The sequence below is a fragment of the Crassostrea angulata genome, chromosome 10 (assembly GCF_025612915.1).
Source record: "Crassostrea angulata isolate pt1a10 chromosome 10, ASM2561291v2, whole genome shotgun sequence".
Taxonomy (NCBI): domain Eukaryota; kingdom Metazoa; phylum Mollusca; class Bivalvia; order Ostreida; family Ostreidae; genus Magallana; species Magallana angulata.
In genome coordinates this window covers 39,956,981-39,978,252 of record NC_069120.1, presented here as the reverse complement: position 1 = coordinate 39,978,252, position 21,272 = coordinate 39,956,981, and the positions used below count along the sequence as shown (strand labels likewise).

At 33.7% G+C, this 21,272-nt stretch overlaps 1 protein-coding gene across 6 annotated transcripts; it reads right to left on the bottom strand.

The window, feature by feature from the left end:
- Positions 1-513: 513 nt before the first annotated feature.
- LOC128166261 (uncharacterized) lies at positions 514-20,765 on the bottom strand. 6 transcript variants are annotated; one of them, XM_052831309.1, is made up of 9 exons: positions 20,629-20,765; positions 10,241-10,361; positions 8,444-8,706; positions 6,519-6,623; positions 5,270-5,431; positions 4,774-4,797; positions 3,251-4,009; positions 1,660-1,768; positions 514-1,055 (listed from the first exon to the last, which is right to left on the bottom strand). In XM_052831309.1, exons 2-8 carry the CDS (start codon positions 10,336-10,338, stop codon positions 1,665-1,667), a joined length of 1,515 nt encoding a protein of 504 aa, XP_052687269.1. In that variant the 5' UTR covers positions 10,339-10,361; positions 20,629-20,765; the 3' UTR covers positions 514-1,055; positions 1,660-1,664. The 6 variants fall into 6 exon arrangements, with proteins under 6 accessions (XP_052687269.1, XP_052687271.1, XP_052687268.1 ...); XM_052831311.1 differs by lacking the exon at positions 20,629-20,765 and adding an exon at positions 16,278-16,427; XM_052831308.1 differs by lacking the exon at positions 20,629-20,765 and adding an exon at positions 13,632-13,951.
- Positions 20,766-21,272: the final 507 nt, after the last annotated feature.

Below are 21,272 nucleotides of genomic sequence, written 5' to 3'. Positions count from 1 at the left end.
ATACAAAATATACAATGATTTATATATATTTGAATATGACATAATATGACTGTGTAAATGTTACTTCTATATATCTTAATAATCAAATTAACCATTAAATCAAATTTATATTGTCAATATGATGTATGAAAAGTCGTCAAAAATGGCTACTGAATTTTATGAAATGTTTTTTTTTTTAAATTGTCCTGCTGTATATTACTCTCGAATACTTATAAACAACTGATTAAATGAAGGAATATTGAATAAGGGAGAAATCCCTAAACTATTACAATGGTAATAATTTGAAATGATGAGAAATATACAATGCAATTTGAATAAAATTGAATAAAAATGATAATTTTATTTCACGAAATGTGAAACAGGGGCGCCTCTCTCTCTCTCTCTCTCTCTCTCTCTCTCTCTCTCTCTCTCTCTCTCAAATCTGTGTACAAAATCCATTTAAACACGGTCGCAAATGGAAAGAATATTCAATTCTCATACACACACAAAAAAAACAATAAAAATTTATAAAAAAAAAAGCATTTGATCAAGATGAATATAACACATTTTATTTTTGATTTGTGTCAGTTTGAGTATTACTTGACGACAACTGGAAGCTATTTTCTCATCATCCGAAACAACATACTAATACAATGTACTTACAAAACCGAAGTCGAAACAACAACCCCAAAAATTATATTAAACTTCATAAATCTCATCCTTACTTCATATTTTAATCGCATGAACATTTAACTGTATTGAAAAGAGTATAAAAAAAAAGCTAAAAAGGAAAATTAAGTTGTCTTATGGCAAAAATTGTAATATAATTGAGTGCTTGTAATCCTAAACAAGATCTGATCTATATCATGACTTTGTAGAAAATATCTCTCTTTTTGTGTCGCCATTGTAAAATAGGTAAACAAATCCACACCACTGCATTTGGCACATTGCTGTATATATCCTTTTTCACAATGTTTTGCGGTTTGTGATTTTTAGTTCCTTCTGCAGAGATCACGTTCACAGGTTAGGTTTCAAGTCAATCTGCGCATTTTTTTAAAACTCTTTACTTACAAATTCTGAAAAAGATGAATACATAATATTCAGAACCGACGTAATAACAGTACAATTTACTCTAAAAAGGTTTGAAAATGTGATTTATTAGTCATTATTTCGGTTTTTCATTGAAAAGTCTTAAACATTAAACAGTATTAAAACTTCAACTATATAGCAGACGGCAATGTAGCTGCTGTTATAAAATAAAAACAATCATTACATGGCGAAATGTTTTAAAGGAAGTACAGTATAAATCAATTATAGACATTCTAAATAGTGGCATATGTTATTCATATTACTTAAAATTTGATGTCATGAAATGATGGAAATTAAATTTATATTTTCTATTCAAAAAGTCAATACTTTTCAGTTCAGATATTGTTTTATATATGGAGCCATGGTATTAACTGTTGTAAACGTATTGTATTTAGCGTGTACGATATTAAGCGGAAAATTATTTTTCAACAAGTTTAATAGCGTCGATTTCAATTGGCGTATTTCTGAATGTGCCTAATATTTTTATACATATAGGAATGGCATTTAGCGATGTACTTGATTTAGGGGAAGCGACTTTCTGCTAAAAAGAATACACAGCCAAATGTAATACGTTTACGGTATATGACTTACCTGTGTTATAGAGGTACAGGTGAGTGAGAGCGACTTCCCAGGTACTCCGTGCCTTCATCATCTGACAGGTAGTTGTTTAGAAAGTCGAAAGCTGCTGAAACTTGTTTACCTGGAAATACAAATACATCTAATTTGTAAAAATTGGGGAAAAAATTACATGTGAATATCTTAAATCTTCTTTGCATTTATCATTGATAACTTTATTTAATCAACACCTAAACTTTTGTCTCCATCAAATGAGGTTAAAAAAATCTCCCAAGGTAGACTTTTTTTTAAAAATTAATATTAAGACAGTCGTTTTTGGAAATTTGATATGTTCGATACATTTCAATATTTCTATAAAACATCTTTTTCTATAAATACATTCTGTTAACCATAAGGGGTCAAACAGTCAGTAGATCCTGTTATCACATACTGATAAATACTAGTACTCTCTTTTAACTAAGTGTATCTACTTCTGAACTCGCCCACTCTCTCTTGGGAACACAAATACACGCACTTCTGTCTTTTCTTAACATCTACTATTGTAAAATCTACACGATTTCCTCTTCTTAACACTAATTCTGTTTAATGCCCGTTTAGACCTACATTAAAACCTCTTGACTCAGTTTATGTCGTTTTGGATTGGTTTCAAATCACATGAAGATAAATTTCACTCTAGAAAAGGGGAAAATGCAACCAGCATGCTTAATGTAATACTCATTATCCGAGTGTTCATGTATATTGCTGATATGATATGTATACGCAAAATCCTGATGACCTATAAAGCCACTTGAGTTGTTTGTTTCCTTTTCTTATCCACTCCCTTCATCTACTCTACCATCGTCATAGGTGTCGAGTTGTTTCAATTTGTAAAGCATCTACATGTTTACGTACATGTATATTTTCAACATCTGCTGTGGGTATTAACCACAGGAACACGTTGGTTTGCTCTACCTTATTTTTGCTTGTTTGTTTTGAGTTGTCAAATATATTGCAAGAGCCAAAATGTTGTTGTTTTTCTAATTTAACATTTTTTCTGTCCTCCTTGCTTTTCAGATTTACCCCCTTTTTTCACAGATTCAAATTTCATGCCAGTCCTTTAATTAAGTTTTATTTAAATTCGCCTATCTAAGAAAACCGAATATTTTGGTGCTTTGAATTCTAGCTTATTTAACCTTTCTACGTATCCGGTAATTGCAATTAGCAATTTTAATTGATAATATAAGTATGTATCTTTATTTACTTAGTTCTTAGTATTTTTAATGATTTTTTTCTTGATTTGTCTACAGCATATCAAATAAGCTGCTCGTGTATTGCTTCATGACCGAATAAATTGTCTTGTTCAGTCTGACTATGTTCAGGACGTTGTGGTATTCACCGTTTCCTTTATCTCAATTCTCTATACAGGGCATTACTCCACATCAATATCCCCCTTCTTTTGTATGAATTAACCTACTTCATTTACATGTATCATCAATCACACAGATCGTATTGGGAAAAAAATTCATGGAAATACAGATAAAATTTAGAAATTGCGCACATGATAGAAGATTTAAAAAAAAGGTATATCTTTCCTGACTAAAGGTAACAAACGAAGAGAATGCCTCACCATCAGTGTTGCTGTCGCTTCTAGCTCTCCCTTTGCCTGACACCCTAGAAGAGACCGGTTCTTCCTCACTGAACACTGGATTGTCGTAACCGTTCCTGTCGTGCATTTCCGGCCTGACAGTCACACTAACAAAGGTGCTACCGTTCACCTTACCGCCCGGGTAATCCCTCCTGTCACTAGAATTGTCCCTCCTAATATGTCCATTGTACTCGTAATGTTTCACCACCACCTCTTCTTCGTCACTGTCTTTGGGCAAGTTTAGCTTCAAGTCCTCCTTATTGTTATTCCACTGAGTCGATACGGGTTTACCATCCACGTGGTCCTTGCTTTTATCTTGCATCGCTCTCAACTTAGCACTGTCTGTCTGCGATAACTCTTGTTCGCTCACTTCCGTTTTGGTCTCCTTATTATTATCGTTTCGGACACCATTCATGCTCTGCCGCATCTCACGATGTTTATGATCACGTGACTGATGTTTTTCGTGAATCTCCGCGGAAGTTGTTCGCGGCAGACGACCGTCGACAGATCCTTTTTGGCGATGGTCGCTTCCTTCCTTTTTATCCCTATTGGAGGGGCGACTTTCCAAATCGTACGGAGAATCGTATTTCCGTTCCCTCTTTTTGCGCTTTGTTCCCGTTAAATCGCTGTGTGTTCTCTGGACCTTTTTGCCACCACGTTTTCTGTCGTCAAAAACGTCCCGATATGGATCGTATACGTGGTCAGAATCGTCCGGATACTCCACCAAAACTGCTCGCGAATCTAAACAATAATAAATAAACCAAATCGTTACTTTACGTATAAAGGAAACAATGGAGCACTTCTATGTTGTTATTAAATCAACTGACATGCAGACGTGCGTCTATAGATGCAATGACAAAAGCCTTTTTTACAGACAGACTGTGACGCAGTTCGTCACTTATGATAATTTATTGTGCATAATTTAACTTTTTATCGACGCTTTTAATTGAAATGAATATGGACAAATTTCACATATTGCACAATTTGTGGTTAAAATTCGCAAAAATTGACCAGACTCATTAGTCATGTGTTTTATTACCATCCTGAAAATAAATCAAGAATACTCTATTGAAAATACAGCGGAAACTCATAAATTGTGAATTTAGATTGTTTTCAAGAACTTACATCCGTAAACAGCTATTAAATCGAGTTCTTCCCCTTGACTCGGTGACGTACTGACAAACTAGCCAAGACAAATTTGGTGTTTCCATTATCTTTTTTTTTTTTAATTTAATCAAACCGTGCTTTCTTATTTTTTGGGTTAATTCTTTATCTATGTTAACCGTTCCTTAAAGTTAGATATCCTCTGAAGTTCAGAAGTAGAGATAACTGCGAAAATCAGACAGTGACATCTACATGTAGTTCACACCTCACTCTTTAGAAATATTAGATTTGTTACCAAAAAAAAACCCGCACACACAATGAAAAAAGATCTCAAAGGTATCAGAAACAGGTGTTATAGGAGAGAGAAAGAAAGAAGAAAATAACACAGATTTTAAACTTACGAAACGTCCTCAGCGGATAAAAGTCTTTTATGGAAAATATATTTCGTCATTACTTCTTATAAATTACATTACTGTAAATACCGGTACATTTAGTAAATTAAAACTTAAAGAAAGAACAACTTACTATAATATTAAGTTCAAATAAATTCAATGCGTTCGAATTCTGTTGTGGAAACTCTCAAATAAGTTCTAATTATTTTGACGTAACAAACGAGGAAACAAAAGAAATTATCATAATTATGAAACAAGGAAAAGAAATATAGACGAGTCGAGTGTATAAATATAAATGTAAATATATATATAAACAAACAAATACATACATATATAATTTAAAAAGTTGTGTTATGAAAATGAGATGTAACATAATGTTTTATTCTTATTAAAGATTTTAAAAATGGTAGAAAAAGATATGCATAATGTATCATTTATAGAAAGATCAGATAGAATTGCTACTAAAAAATGTTCAAAGAATTCTGAATTTTTTCAAGAATCGCACCTCGAACGCCTCCATATCCACTGGACGGGTAGCCGGCGTAAGGTGACGAGGGGTACAGCTCCATGTAGCTATTGCTGCGGGGGAGGCGGCCGAAGGCTTCATAGGTCGAGGGCACCTGCTGACTGTGATAGATGTGGGGATTCCCCTGGTAGACCATGTAGGCTAAAAATAACACGAATAGAATTGTAATAAAATTTTAAATTTTCAAATACACTTTCAAATATACAAATTAGATCTTAATTAGAAACAAAGATTTTTTTCATATGATAAAATATTCTATTGTGCGTTTACTTTATATTAATATATTAATTTTGTACAATCATTGATGATAAATCTATTGGTCAATAAAAATCTGAGAATCTTATAACACGCGCTTTTAAACCATGTCTTTATTTCAGGTCATGCATTATATTAATTCATTAAACTAAGGATTCGTATACCTTACCACATCTATATATAACTTATATAGTGTATTTCATTGCACCAAAAAATGCGGGTCTACGGAAATACCGGTATATTATAGTTGATACAACATTAATAATTCAGCACGCACCATAAGGGTATCATAACCCTGTCCCATAATTCCCATTTTTACTTAAATATAATTTTTGGGGGTTAAGTGACTAGCCAGCATTCATAATTGGTGCACATCATGCAAAATCTTGAATTTGTTTACTTATTACTAGTGCACATCATGCATACTCTTAGACTAGTTTACTTTTAATAAAATTATCTTAAATCATATCATGAAATATCATTTCAAAAGGATGTTACAACATAACACGTTTGATACTCAGAGACTGTTAAATATTTGTTTAAAAAAATATAATCTCAAGAATCACAAAAGAGAAAAAAAATAAAAGAAAACAACATGAGTATAGTTACTGCAACGAAAAAAAATCCGTGCATGGTATTAATTGAAATTAAGTGCTATTTCAAAACACAATCTTCACATTTTTTACAATCTGCGATTAAAAAAAAAAGAAAAAAAAAAGTGACCGGTTTTTAACTCACATCATGACACTATCAGAGTGACATCAAACACGTGCTACATAAAAAGCAGCGTAAAAATGGCGGCTTTGCCGGTGAGTACTCACAAATACTTAACAACTAAAGGACTACATATATATGTGTTACATTGCTATATATAAGATTACAATGCTTGCAAAAATAAAGTACATTTATTAAGTGTATGAAGCCACAAAAACCAAGTCTATAATATACACTTTCCATGCAGTTAGGTACATACGATAATAAAATTTGTAGCTGTCATGATAATACGGGTATCTTTGTAGCGAACCACTTCGGATTTCTCGGTCCTTATTGTTCAATCTGTGCAGCTGTCGATTGTAACCTGTTTCATTTTACACAAATAAGAATATAGGATTTCTAATTGCACAGAAACATGAGGCATGCAATACATTTGCCCTATTTCTCTGTGTCAACGCGGTTTTAGGGGTCTGGACCAAATTACCCTTAAAAGGCGATTACAACGCTTTTTTTTAATTAGTTAACCTTTTGGTCGCACTTGTAAGTGTTTATGTTTTGTCTAATAAAGAATTTAATTAATACAAAGTGGCTTACGATTCATTCAAATGTATAGTAGCTAGCATATTATCAATGTTTTATACAAACACGTCATATAAATACCAAATATTCAACCTCTCTAAAATGCTTTTAAAAGATGGAAAAACATTTGAATGTATTCTGGTAGGTCAATATTCGTTCAAAATATTCACCACAATTTCTTGCTTTGTGTGAGGATTAATAAAAACAACATGCAAATGTAAAAAACACTTTGCGGTTCTTTAAAAATTCATAAATCACTGTAATTGATCTTGTTGGACATAAACCTGTCGAGAAATAAATATAACTGAATGGAAGCTATTCAAAGCAATTGATCATGGTCTATTTTTCTGCATAGAAAAAGAATTATAAACTGGGTTCATTTTCCTTACATGTGGCGTGAGAAAACGTGATTTGCTTATAGAAATCCAGCAAAATGCTTAAAAAATTATTTTTTGTGTATCTAGATAGCTTTATTTCAGAGAAACGTTGCAGGCTTATAGACAACGGGAGACGGCAATTCAGTCTATTTCTATTTGGTATATGTAATTGTATACCACGAAATACATAGCTAGTATTGAGTGTGGAGTTATAATATTTTCAGTTGATGCTTTTGTGCGTTTATTTCAGGCCCAAGGGGACGTTTTGGTAGACATCCATTGTGCTATGTTTAGCTTTTGACCGCTATAAATAACAATAACTTTAACCCACTTCCAGCAAAATATTTGTATTTCCTATTCCATCGACTCAATATTTAGAAATATCGCTCTTTTATTCCATCTAATATACAATGTAAACATGAAAGCGGGACCAAATTGAAGTTGTAGACAGGCACACATGATTTCCTTAATCTTTGATCTCCGTGAATTCTCAAGGACAATAAATACAACAAGGAAATCGTGATAAATATTTTAGATCGTAATAAACTTGGTCTCTTATTATGTAACTCAGCCGTGTGTAGTGGGATACTGTTACAAGGACATTTTTTTCTCTCACGATGGGCGCAGTCCCAGTGCTATTAGTTAATTAGTACCGGACAGTAAAAGGACCGTGAGTGATGGGCCCAAGGACGGGCCGATCGACTGACGGTCGGTAACAGGTCGTAAGACCCACTCAATTTGACAAGCTTATGTCACAAAGGTCTACTAGAGACCTGCTAAGTGAAAACATTACCACAGCAGTAGGGAGAGAAGAGAAACTCCCCGATAGTGATACATATTATACAAATACTTATATATGTATATATATGGTAAAGGTAGACGTGATTTGTTAAACACCACACTATATAGGTATAGATAAGTATAAGGAAATGTGAGTCATGTATGTAAATTCCTGGTGTCAAGTTCAAACACAAGATTTGATATAATAGTGTGATTACATGAAAAAGAATATCAAATATGAGTATTAAATATTCATGTTTTTAATTCATATCATTTTTAACCTGTAAAGCACAGAAGATATACATGTTAGATCAAGATATTATACTATAGAGCAAGAAGAAAGCTTCTATCATAATAGACAACTCTTTTGTTAAACAAACAGGTACATGTATGCGAAGTTGGCTCTTTCATTTTAATGACTATTATCTCTTCAGATTTGCTGACTTACGTGGAGAGAGTCTATCCTCCGATGTGGCCCTCATCATGGAGTTCTGAGGCCTTCGATTGTCGTTGTAGTAGGGTTTTCCGGGGGCATACATAGCGGGGTTTGCTCCCATCCACAGACCATTACTCCCAACTTTTGGCAAAGAGGGGGGATGCTCCATTCGCGGGTCAATCCCGTTGCCATACTTGCTGCTTTTGCCGAGACTTGTATCTTGGCTCTGGTTATGAGTAAGGCGTCTGTGTTTGTCATCGCGTCTTTTTCTTTTTCTAAATTGCAAGAATATGATAAATGAAATAGATTAAAAACTAAAATGATTATTGTTTAATATTACCTGTTGTCATCGATCTCAAATATGTATTTAAATTAGACATGAATTATTTGAGAAAAGGGCTTGCTACAAAGTACACGTCTATTTAATTTATTTCAAGTTTATCTGTCACCTGTGTTATTTATCAAAGATTTTAATTCTTTACTCAGTGTAATGGTGGATAAGGCAGATAGACACTAACAACTGTTCTTGATCCAATATCGTTCGTGTCATCTTTAAAAGCTCTGGGTTTACACTGATTTTATCTTACGTTGGGAGTTCAACAAGGGGGAGCGCTGTGACTGTAATAATTCACAGTAATATGTAAGAAATCAGGCGTCTACGTGTGTTGCCACAACCTTGTTCCTTCGGGCAAACGACGAAGTCAGCTGAACAAATTTGATTATCACCCATTCGGAAAACAAGAACCTTCGCTTTTTTTACGATATCCAGGTGAAAAAATTTACATCTTTGCTACAGATATGTGACCCGGGGCCATTCATGTTAGTCTTCGTCAGTACATAAAATTACAAGTAAAAATCCCTGTCAACACTGATAAAAAAGATATTCTGTCGTTTGTATTTGATGAATTGCGTGGTGGATTTTTTTTTTCTTTGTTTAGATACAGGAGTTTTAAAACTTTAATTTAACTAAATATGTGATTCCTGGTAATTAGACTTTAGCTCACATGAAATTATTTGCCGGTATTTCCTGATTAAAGACATGTTTATTTTTTGTATCGTTGTAGACAACAATGCCTTGATGTAGCAATGGGCAACAAGACGCCCCATATATGTAACCTAGTCCTGCAGAACATAAGCACTGCCTGGCGTAGAGACCTATAAAGATCGTGCAATTTGGAAACCCACTGTGTAATTCACATGACATGTTCTGCATTCTCTGACGGTGTATATTTCTAACATTACTCAAATGTCATTTTCATTATATTCACAAATTTCATGCCAATGTCATTTCCTGTCGCAGAGGCCAAAGGAGACAAAAGTAGACCTTATAAGGATAAAGATTATAAGGTCGTAGCTTTTCTTGTCTGTCCTTTGTATGCGGGGAGATTTAGATTGCAAAGGGCATTGAAAGCGTACAGAAGAGATCTCGGATAAGAATGGAGGGTCAAAGAATTGTAAGGATCCTTTCTTTTGATCACTTTTAAGGATTACTAATGTCTCGAAAATTTACACTTCAGCTGATCAAGAAAGCGTGCAAAACTTATGTGAAGGCGTGTACAATGATGAACAGCGAGGAACATTGTGGAATAATTAGTCAAATACTAGTATATTAGTGTGCTTTAATTTCTATCAATAAGATGCCCTTTAAAAATTATACATTATTTTTATTCAAATGTAATAAGAGAAATTTCTTCTAGGTGCGTCGAAACTTAACGTATGATGTCATATCTAAAAGCTTGAATTACATATACATGAAGATAAGTACCTTAGAAACATCACTATAGTATGAACTTGTAGCTTTGTACTTACCCACATGCACAGTAGATTATGACCGCCAACACAATCAAGATGACCACCAGTCCCGCTAAGGAACCACCGACAATGGCTATTAGTTCATTCGTTTCCATTATCTAGTCTACTTCGCTTCTCTCTGTCAAAAGAAAACAATTTTCAGACTGCGATGTCAGTTATTGATGATTAATTTGTTTCGTGTATTCCCCGGTCGCATTTCAGAAGATACATATTTCAATACTGTGGTCACAGATGTAATTGGGAGACGGGTTTTTTTTTTATTGATAGACATTGTATGTAATCAATAAGGGACGCTGATAGTGCGTCATGCCTGCAAAGATATTACTGCTATTAAAGGATGACAATAGGCCGAATAACCAGTTATGATAAAACCTCGTATTATCGCAGTTCGAATATATCGTGTCTCACTTTCTGCCTCTGTATATTTGCCGACATTTATCAATTTAACACCTAATTTATTTCATTTGACCCAAAAAAGAAAATCTGGTACATTTGGTAGACATAATATAGACGCACTTTGCTCGTCTTATTTAGAATGCATAGCACGTATAGCTATGGCAATGCAAGCATGAAGAATGTTGATATATGTGCCACACATAGCGAATTATAATAAAGACATGATGTGGTTTTATTTTTTGTGTCTAAAACATGTCTCTATTAACAAAAATTTGTCACCTTTGGTCTATAACATCGATTCTTTTTTTTCGATTTAGCAATTTTTTCCCGCCTATGGTATGAAAAACAAGTGTAGTACTTGAGCTGATCAAAGAAATCGAACGCAGCTCGACTCATATCGTCTGCATTCCAGTGAGAGATGGTATAGTGAGTAATTGTTTACAAGAAGATTTTGACATTCATTGTCTTGCATAATACGGAATCGCCTTAAAAATACCAGCATGCGGTCTTATGTTTACGTGTACAAACGAGTTTTTCTACATTTATCCATTCCATTGCAATATATCCTGAGTTTTATGCATTTTTTCATTGCAATTAAAACTTACAATGTAAAAAAAACTAACTTTTAATATGATTATTCATTTGTACATCGTTTTGATAAATTTCGATCGTTTTCTTCGAAACACTGCAAGTAAGAAAATGTATCACATGGAAATCGCCAGAATAAAATTAATGGCTTTACAAACATAATTTTCATCTTGTCCAATTTATGATGCACTTGGATCCAATGATCGCCGTTACATGTAAAATTGGGACCTCATCCCACACGTCAGATGAAAGGCGTGCCTATTTACCTATACGATTTATGTAGACTCTACGCCCCTTTAAGTCCTTAATTGGGAGAGGGTTCGATTTTTATCTGTTATACTTTAATATTTTGACAAACAAGAAGGAATGGTCTTGATTGCACAATGCACGCAGAAGTGGTGAATTGATTTTAAAACATTTTTTTCTATTGCTATAAATCAAAATTTACAAACAATGGAAAAAGTTGTCATTACACAATGCACAGACACTTGATAAATTGATTTTTATAACATGTTTTTTCTTCAATTGCATATTTCGCTTAGACTTTTTTAAATTTTTAAATTTAAAATTGAGCGTAATTTTTCGATGCAATGAAAAAAATAAACCCAAGCATGTTAGTAAAACAGTAATAAGTAGGCAAGTAAGTCAGTAAGTAATTGTTTAATATAGTGACATTGTGTATGGCATTTATATAATACAAAGTATATATATGTCGAATAATCGTAATTTGCACATGGCCCATTGGACCTATAAGTCACCTTATACAATTGTAACTTTATACATGCATGATTTCAAATTTATTTTATATTAACCTTTGGACATTAATAAATTACATTTCTGATGTACAATACTTCAACACATTTACTTTTGGATATTATTTTTCCTGAATTGGTACGCAGAGTTTATAAATCTAGCAGTTTGTAATGGATAATTGTTGGTCAATGAAACAAATAATTATTGACTAATATCAAATTCTTTGAAATTCACCATATAGAAATACATAGTGCCTTACCCCTAGAGACAGAATTGGCCAGGAATGTTGGGGGCCATGTATATTACCTAGGTATTACATCTATTTATGTCCGACACGGCCAACATTTAACCCGGCGGTACACGAAATGTTTATAGACGCATTAGCTCGCATATAGAAATGAAGGGACGCACCTCACACAAATATTTACTTTATGGTTGCCTCAATTCACCACATCTTTGCTACTTTAATTAAAATAAACAAATAAAATAGATAAAGGTGAGGAGACTTAAGGCTCTTGGTCTAAGTACACAATCAAGGGGGGGGAAGCGATTCACTCAACGGGGGCACGGAAAAATGTCACTCAAGTCATTTGTTATTGACACTTCAATCAATCGGTATTTATTCTTTTATTTAATGCCCTTACGTAAGCAAAATTATCATCTGAATTATTCGTTGAATGTTTTTGGCAGTGGTTTACATCATTTATAAAGACCACATTCTAAAGGCATTTAGACCTTTGCAGTATTTGCATTTTATGTCAACGTGGAAATTTGCATTGGATGAATGGTTCTTTTTAAACACATGTCATATATATTTGTACTTTAAAACTTTCGAACGATTTATTTCCCAAAAAACAATTTAATTTCTCATTCAGGCATAATGAAAATATTATCACAGACGATAAGCCTTCGCCAGGTATGATCGAACTTAAGCCCTGTCCTTAATCTCGCTGTTTCAGGATACAAATCGTTAACAAAAATATATTTATTGTTAAATTAAGCAGACATGTTTTTTTTTTCTCCAGGGGTCGAATACGTTTAGTGTGTGTCCATGATCATCGAAGCAAAAAGGATTAAAGATGGCTCCTTTTTTTATTGCATTGAAAAGTTAAAACACAAACACCACTTAGAATATCCCTTCACTCAAACATTTTGTGAAGCAAGACTTTCCAAGAACAGACTTGTACCAATTTACTTTAAGAGACAATTCTCTTAATGACCTGACAAGGACGAAATGCAAATGCACTTTAGGAAATCGATTCAGGACACCAAATGCTATAAAGGGGCAATTAAATGCATTAATTAGATGTAATTAGCCTCCTATAGGTCTACTCAAAACTTACCTTGGCATGTTTATGACAGTTGTTTTCAAAGTGATAGCCATATAAATGATTGTATTTCAGCAAATATTCTTATCATGGCGATGAAGGCCAAAGGATCTTTGTCATTGTCATATCATAGATAAATTGTATTGTCCTAACAATATGTATACAAATAAACACTATGACCTCAACATTATAATTAGCGTAATCATAGATAAAACATGAATTGAACAATCGATTAAATATCTTTTCACTCAATCATAATGCAAATAACAACAACAAAATCAAAAAAAAAAAAAACAGAGAGAGAGAGAGAGAGAGAGACTTACAAGCAATGAATGAATAAATCCACACTTTTTGTCGAAAACACTATTCCTATGACTAGATATTCCATACAAATATTTGAACTACTCCGTGCAATATAACTTCACAGCAACAGATGTACAGGACAGGTACAAACCAGGTAAGAATCACCTGAAGGATTACAAAGCTAGTTAATTTTCATCCACCTCCTAGGTAATATGCCCAGGCCTTAGTATTTGTAATTGACCCTATCGGACTGTTACAATACGAGCTCTCACACCAACACACGCGGGGTCCGAATTCAAAAAGCCCTCTTACACCTTTGCCTGAGAAGGGCAATTTACCTGGTAACCTAATTCAAAAACACAAGGATTTAACCATGTGTACTCGACCAAAACCGCGACTCGCATAGCTTCTAGCGGGAAGATGGCGTTTTGCAGATTTGTACGTAGAGCTTTAAAATTGTATACAATCGTGTTGTTAATTAAATCTTGCATTCACATGCATGGTATTAATGAAAGCATTCATTGACCAAATATATGGAATTTGTTTACATTGATTATAAACGTTATCCGGAACATGTTGTTATTAATGAAAAATAAAAGGCCGGGTCAATGATTTAGCAGATTCTTTATTAATATAATAATATATGGACTTAGTAAATACAAAGATGTTTTCACCAATATGTTGGCGCTGTGTTGCAAAAGCCTAGCAAAACAATACTGTTCATCTCAGAGTTCTAAATAAAATTGCTTGTTCGAAAGCCAACGCCCTTTCGCCTTACCATATGATAAAATAATTGTGATCAGTTTCATTCAGATCATATTACTTGTTAAGAAGGGGGAAATGTTACACACTATCTATTTTCATATAATAGAATTTAAGAACGCCCGAGTCCTTTAGTATTAGGTATTACAATGCAACCGCATAAAATAGCGAAAAATGCGACGCAAATAAATCACTTTCAGCTAATTTTTCCAATACATATAGTAGATACATGTATAATATTAAAGATGACGCTTAAAATATATTGCGTGCTTAATCAAATTTCGAAGGGAGAGACAAAGATCTCTGTTTCCCGGTGATTTATTTCAAATTCATTCCAATTTTATCAAACATAGATAAAAACATATTGAAAAGCAAGTGTACAACGTTCGATTTATTACTCTAAACCTTCGATACCGAAATTCCTGAACTACCTGATGAGCCAAACCGAAGTAAATTCACTTCTGACCGACTGACTTTTTGACATCTGTCCAAAAATGGATTAAAGGCCGCTGTTGGGGGAACAATCTAGCCATAAACTCATAATGCATTAAAGAAAATTTAAAAAGGTTTCAGAAATAATATTTCTATTTTGTAGTACATGTATTTTGATTTTATCCTCACTAAAACTGACCAAAACAGCCTCATCCCCGAAAAAACCCCTACACATAAATGCAAATGCAAAACCACTGCAACCACAAAAACCGCCAATAACCAGAACTGAAACCAAACTGTGTATAGTTTTTTATGAGATGGCATTTTAGTAATGCATGAATATTCATAAAAATTGCAACGACTTGTACTATATAGGATCTCATCAAATCCATGTTTATGACTTTGGGGACTTGAACGAAGTACCAGTAATCGGAGATAGAAAGGTTGTGTATCCATAGGGAAATAACATACAATATATTGATACTTTCGGATTATCCTCGCAGTTTAGACGATAAAACTTTATGCCTGATTTCACGATCTAAGTTTTGGTTATTTTCGTGACCCAGAGTATATTGACCTGCACTGTATATTTCTACTTTAAGGTGCATCATACCTGAATATGCTAATCAGCTTTGTTTATATATATTTTTTGTAGCAATTATTTTAACTTGTTATATGAATAAATAGAATTTTTCAATACCCTGCACGCCAAAATTTCTTTTTAAAAATATACTTATTATAAGATGCGGATGCTTGGGGAGGGATGGAGATGAGGGTGTGGGTTTCAAATTATGAGGGGGGTCAATCCGTTGATGATTTGTAAATGATAACAGTATAATCTATACATACATGTATATATGTACTATTCCAGGAATACAAGACGCCTTCGCCATGCCTAAATCATTTATAGTGAAGAAGTTATCCTTCTGATCTTAAAAAGAGGGATTTTGGATCGCAATACACATAGAGTTTGATTTTACTGGAAGTCAAAAAAATAATATTTGCATTTTTGGGGTGGCAACAAGATCTTAGTAAAATTACAGCTTGATTAAGAAACATTTTAAAGTGAAATGCAAAACTAGTATTGAACAATGAACGAAATGCTTTGTGCAATTGCTTTCCCTTTTAAAATCTTAAACTATTTATTGACAACGTATTCATTTTGATAAACATATATCAACAGGCATGCTATGTGTTTTTTAATATAATTTTGAAAATCATTACTGATAAAAGCAAACATGTGACTGGACCTTATGTCTGTACAGTAATGTAATATGTTTCCTGTTCTCAAAGAGCAGCGTGTTATCTCTTTAAGAATATGTAACGGATGATTCGATTGGTTATTACCCCTTGCGAATTCTTGACAACCAGTGTCTTCTTATTAAAACTGCATGAACAAAATAATCATGTTCATAGGTTGTTGATCCAAACATAACGTAAACTAACCGTTGGTAAGACTGTTTTCTACTCACTGTTTCCATGGTTATCATAAAACAGAGTCGTACATCACACCCGAAGTAAACCGAGCAGAAAACTAAAACCGGCAAATACAAATGTATAATAAAACCACCCGCAGCATATGGCGGAGCAGTAAAATCTGCAAAGTCATTCCAGATCAAAATCGAGCTCTAATTCATTAAAGAACAATAAAAAAATCGATATTCCAATGAATTGGACACCCCACATCTTCCTCTTTCTCGGGTTGCGAATGCGTAACAACAACAGATTGCATGCTATGGATTTTCCACCCTATGGTTTGGCAGTCTATATACATATAACTCGCTTGTCCTTTTTTTTAACTTGACCAACTTGAAGAATTAAGAAACTGCTGTTTATGGCGTTATGTGTTTTAGCATCCTAACAACGACTATATCTGGGTTGGCTGGATGGTTCACCTATTCACCCTTCAGGTCCCCCCGGATCTTTTATAGATCGGCCATCTAACCCCGATCCGCGAGTGTAATCGATTATGGTCCATAAAAACCGATCTGTGTTTGTAGTTTGGGCGTGGCGGATAAATATTAATTGATATCCGACGTTTTGGCCCAAACTGCCGGAATAATGATTTTTTTTCCACGTTTGTGTGTCGCATTGTATTATGATATACAATTTGTCAAAATAAACATTTTGTACAAGTTTTAAAACTGACTAACTTGACGAATATTCACTCAGTTTTTACAAGCTTTCCATTAACTTGAACAACAAGATTCTATTACCGATAGATTGCTGTAATGGCTCTCTAGTCTAATTTAATACAGAGAATTAAGGAAGAAAAGAAAACCAAAACATCAATGAAAGTTGTGTTCACAAGAATAAATATTAACACTCATGAATTTTTTATAATTGAAATATTTGATCTGATAAACGACCTTCATGGTTGTATTGAAGCCTTTTCCGCGACATCGCAAGGTTTTTATTGCAATCACCCTCGATAAAAGGTAAACAATACCGCCAAAGGATCAAAAGCTCTGTACATGCATACGATTACGCGTGATTCACGCGCGAGTGGCTATTGTTTTGGCAGCTACAAATTGTTGTTCTCTCTCTCTCTCTCTCTCTCTCTCTCTCTCTCTCTCTCTCTCTCTCTCTCTCTCTCTCTCTCTCTCTCGTCATCTACTTGATAGTTATTTTGGTTCTTGAGAACTGGACCTATTTTATATTGTTGCTCTAGAATTTAATCTGCGTTCAAACATGTTAACAGAAATAGTTCGGTTGATTCTTTTTCAGCTCTCGATTACTCAACCCAAGTCACCGAAATGGTGTATTAAATGGGTTGAATCGGCGCCCCTAATTATTCTTCCCTATTTTAGAATGTCCTTAATTTCATTTTACGTGGTAATTTTCGAGGTCAAATGTCACCGCTAATGGATTCAGCCATTATCAACGTGATGTCACTGACCGAAACTTGAACCACCCTTTGCCCCTCCCGGGCCAATTAATACCCACGGTCTAAAGGTTCATAAAGCATGGTATAATCTATATTATCATTGTGCTAATCTTGATACTCATTCCAAAACATCTTCGATTGAAAATTTTACAACATTTTAATCACTGACACACCTTTGCAATTTGTTTATGGTGGAAATAAAGGTGGCATAAAGGCAATTGTCGTTCAAACTTATTAAATATGATTATCAAAAAAATATATATATTTCTATAACATAAGTTTATTTACTTTACTCACTGTTAATCACAATACAAAGCTGCAAAAATCTTCTTTTAAATCACTAGACAATAAGAATTCAATCAATAAGGGAACAACCTTACTTGCTTAATTCGTCATTTTGTATAAACCCAGATTCCTTTGTAGACCAAGTTACATAACCCCAAAGTGGCTTTTTTGCCTTCTGACTTTTAAGTATTTTATTTTTAAAGTTCCTTATTAAGTAATAATTCGTCAAAAGAGAGACCAGCTATGGAGGCGAGAAAGGTTTTAAACATTCTCACTACAAAATGTTTTAAACTGACATCATGTTCAAACGCGTTATGGCGGATCGTAATGTCATTAAATATACTTATACGGGTTTAATAAGTTTACTTCAGTGAACATCAGCAGGGTTTGTAAGATTTTCCCATTAATCTAGAATTATTCCTGGGGATTATGGCATTATTGCAGATCCAATAACAAAATTAAAAGGGAGTTTCTGTTGCCATTGTGTGAGGATTTTAAAGTGGCCTTTCAATTTTTTGATATTGGTTTTAAAAAATACGTTCAATATCTTCAATATTTAATGATAAATTGATTAAAGAATAGACCAAGTCCAACTAAAACACTCTAACATATTCTCTCTCTCTCTCTCTCTCTCTCTCTCTCTCTCTCTCTGATTTGATTTTTTTTATTCATATTGTATCTCAAAATAACAAAATTAATCAAGAAGTTTTAATTACAAATAGATGATTACAAAAATAACGTATAATTGAAAAACAAAGTTAATCAACCATGTATTAATTTAAAGTTGCGGCCGTGTTGTAGAAGTCAAAAAAGGGGGGGGGGGGGGGGGTAACAGTTCTCTGACAGGGCTAATTGTACATGTAAGACATTTCTTAGTAAAATATTTTTAGAAGCCATTTAAAAAACGTTAAAGTTATATGTTTATTAAAACTATGTTAATGGGATTTTTTCTTATTACATCAGACATCAGTCATGTTTTTCCTGCGAAATTACAAGTTTAAGGATCTTAAGATAATTTTATTGTCATCCATTTACACGCTAAACATCTTAAACTTTACTGTCTGGATTTTTTTCATTTATTAATATCCACCAAGAGAATACCATGAAATTTCAGACATTAGCACTTGTAAAAAATAAATTTTAGATAGGGCAGAGGGCCCGGGACTCAAAATGAATTTGACACTATTACATGTAGTTTAAGAAATAAATAATACAAATAATATAAAAATTTTAACTGTACCTGATGTATTTTCTTAGTATAGCATTAGATGATCAATAGCTGTCGCGTGTTTTCATTCTTTATTAAAATTTTGACTGTTTTATGTTCAGTCTGTCATGAAGTTTTGTGGTAACAATCTAAAAGTCCCTTCTTTATAAGATAAAACGTGATCCTGAATGTTTCATTGATGAATTGAATATTGGCCAGGTAAATAATATTTAACAGCCATTCCTGTATGAAAAACAGATAGTTACTGAATGAATTACTTATATTGTTTACAAATGACTAAAACTTTTTTCAATTTTCGTAATAAGGAACGTGCTGCGCCCACATTCCAAATTCTTTATTTCTGTTTCGTTTTTGTCACAGAGTTCTTATAAAATTATCTTTTTCTTTTCTATTGTGCGAAGTATGTAGAGCGGAAATCTTATATTCTTCCCGCTATTAGCTGACTGTGCCCCCTTCTCAAATTCCGTTCACGGTTGAAAGGTTTCTTAAAACTTAATTTGATACATGGATGATTTTTAGACCCGTGACTCTGATTTATGAATTCCGTGTAGTATTTTTGTTAACGACATTCACAAAAAAGGGAGGGGTATTCAAGTCGCCATTTTTATCTCACACTAACCAATAATTTAAGGAATAGCGCTAGTCCAAATATATCAAATATCCCCAAGTCATCAAAATTTTGGTTTAAAATTACAGGGTGTTGGAGTATTTTTCCAACCTCTTATATCCTTAAACAATAGCACCAGGAAGAGCTTTTTCAATTTTAATAAAAAGGAAGAAAAAATGGTCGAATATTTCATGCAGTGATAACCGTGTCAAACTATTTCTATTAGAGTTCATCTACAAATGTAGATTTTTCAAGACTTTGAGGATAGGCTGGCTACCAAATTTTCATTTCAAGTGGATTTGGAAGATAAAAAGGGTATTAGAGCACCTAGTTTTTAAATATGGGCCAGGCAAACTTAATTACATGTCGTGTCCTCTAAAATGGCTTACTCCATATGTGGGAACACAGGTACACGCCCATTTCAATAGTGGACTATTTACCCTTTTTATCTTAACACTTGCTGGTTTTTGTGATCTATTTACACACCTGTTGAATACACAGTCTATAAAAAGGTCAACATTTTCAGTACAAGTATGCCCCAAACATATCTTTCAGACATTTCTCGCGATATCAAACAGATATTGCAACGCAGATTATAGGGTTTTGGATTTCTGGCATATTACAAATTTAAACTGATACATGCAGTCATAATCGTTTGTTTATATCAGATAAAAGCCACAGCATTAGAAAATTCCCGATCAATAAAACTGTTTCTAAGTGCATAAAGATAAAATGCTTCGGTATATTTTTACGCATTTGCAATAGAAAATCCCTGATCATGACCCTAAAAAAAATCAATAGCATCTAGCATCTTACCTTCCTTGAAGAGAATCCACTATACTCCTTCCAATCAGATCAAGGGAACTGAATGAACGATTCGGTGAAGATCATAAAACAAGCCTTGTCATAAATTAACTGTCCATTGATTAAAACGTAGTACAGAATTCCAAAAGTTGTCATGTAATAAGGGTACGCTAGGGCGAAAGCACAAAAAGGGCAATTTAAAAAAAAAAGTCAGCAATCTCTTCTAATGAAAAGCCATTCAGTGAAGAGGGAAAGAAAAATCTCAGGGGTAAAATTCTTCCATGACCGCACAAGTCTCAACACCGACCGGTATCCATTTAAAAGTCCCCCTTTATTTCCGTTCCAGCTCAAAATATTATTCCTTCAATTGGCATATGTGCCATTTAAAAGTCCCAGACAACGAATATAGTTCGAATACTACAGACATGCGTATATGGGTCTATGTAGATTGAATTCTATCGATAATGAAAAAAACAGAATTATCGGCTGAATTCATTTGTCGGTAACTGTGAACCAGTAACGGCGTCTTGGAGTTGGTTTTGATCTTGGGACCGAGAAGAGAATAGTTCTTGGCATGGGCCTATCGTTGGGCCTTATGAATCATTCATATAGGGTGGTACTCCCCGAGAAACGAGATCCTCGGCCTTATGCCGGGT

Excerpts from the sequence above, each read along its gene's own strand:
- LOC128166261 (XM_052831309.1), bottom strand. The coding sequence starts at position 10,338 with ATGGAAACGAATGAACTAATAGCCATTGTCGGTGGTTCCTTAGCGGGA. Across the intron at positions 5,432-6,518 it reads CAGCTACAAATTTTATTATC|CCTACATGGTCTACCAGGGG; the intron begins GTATGTACCTAA and ends TGTTATTTTTAG. Across the intron at positions 4,798-5,269 it reads TGGATATGGAGGCGTTCGAG|ACTTTTATCCGCTGAGGACG; the intron begins GTGCGATTCTTG and ends TTTCCATAAAAG.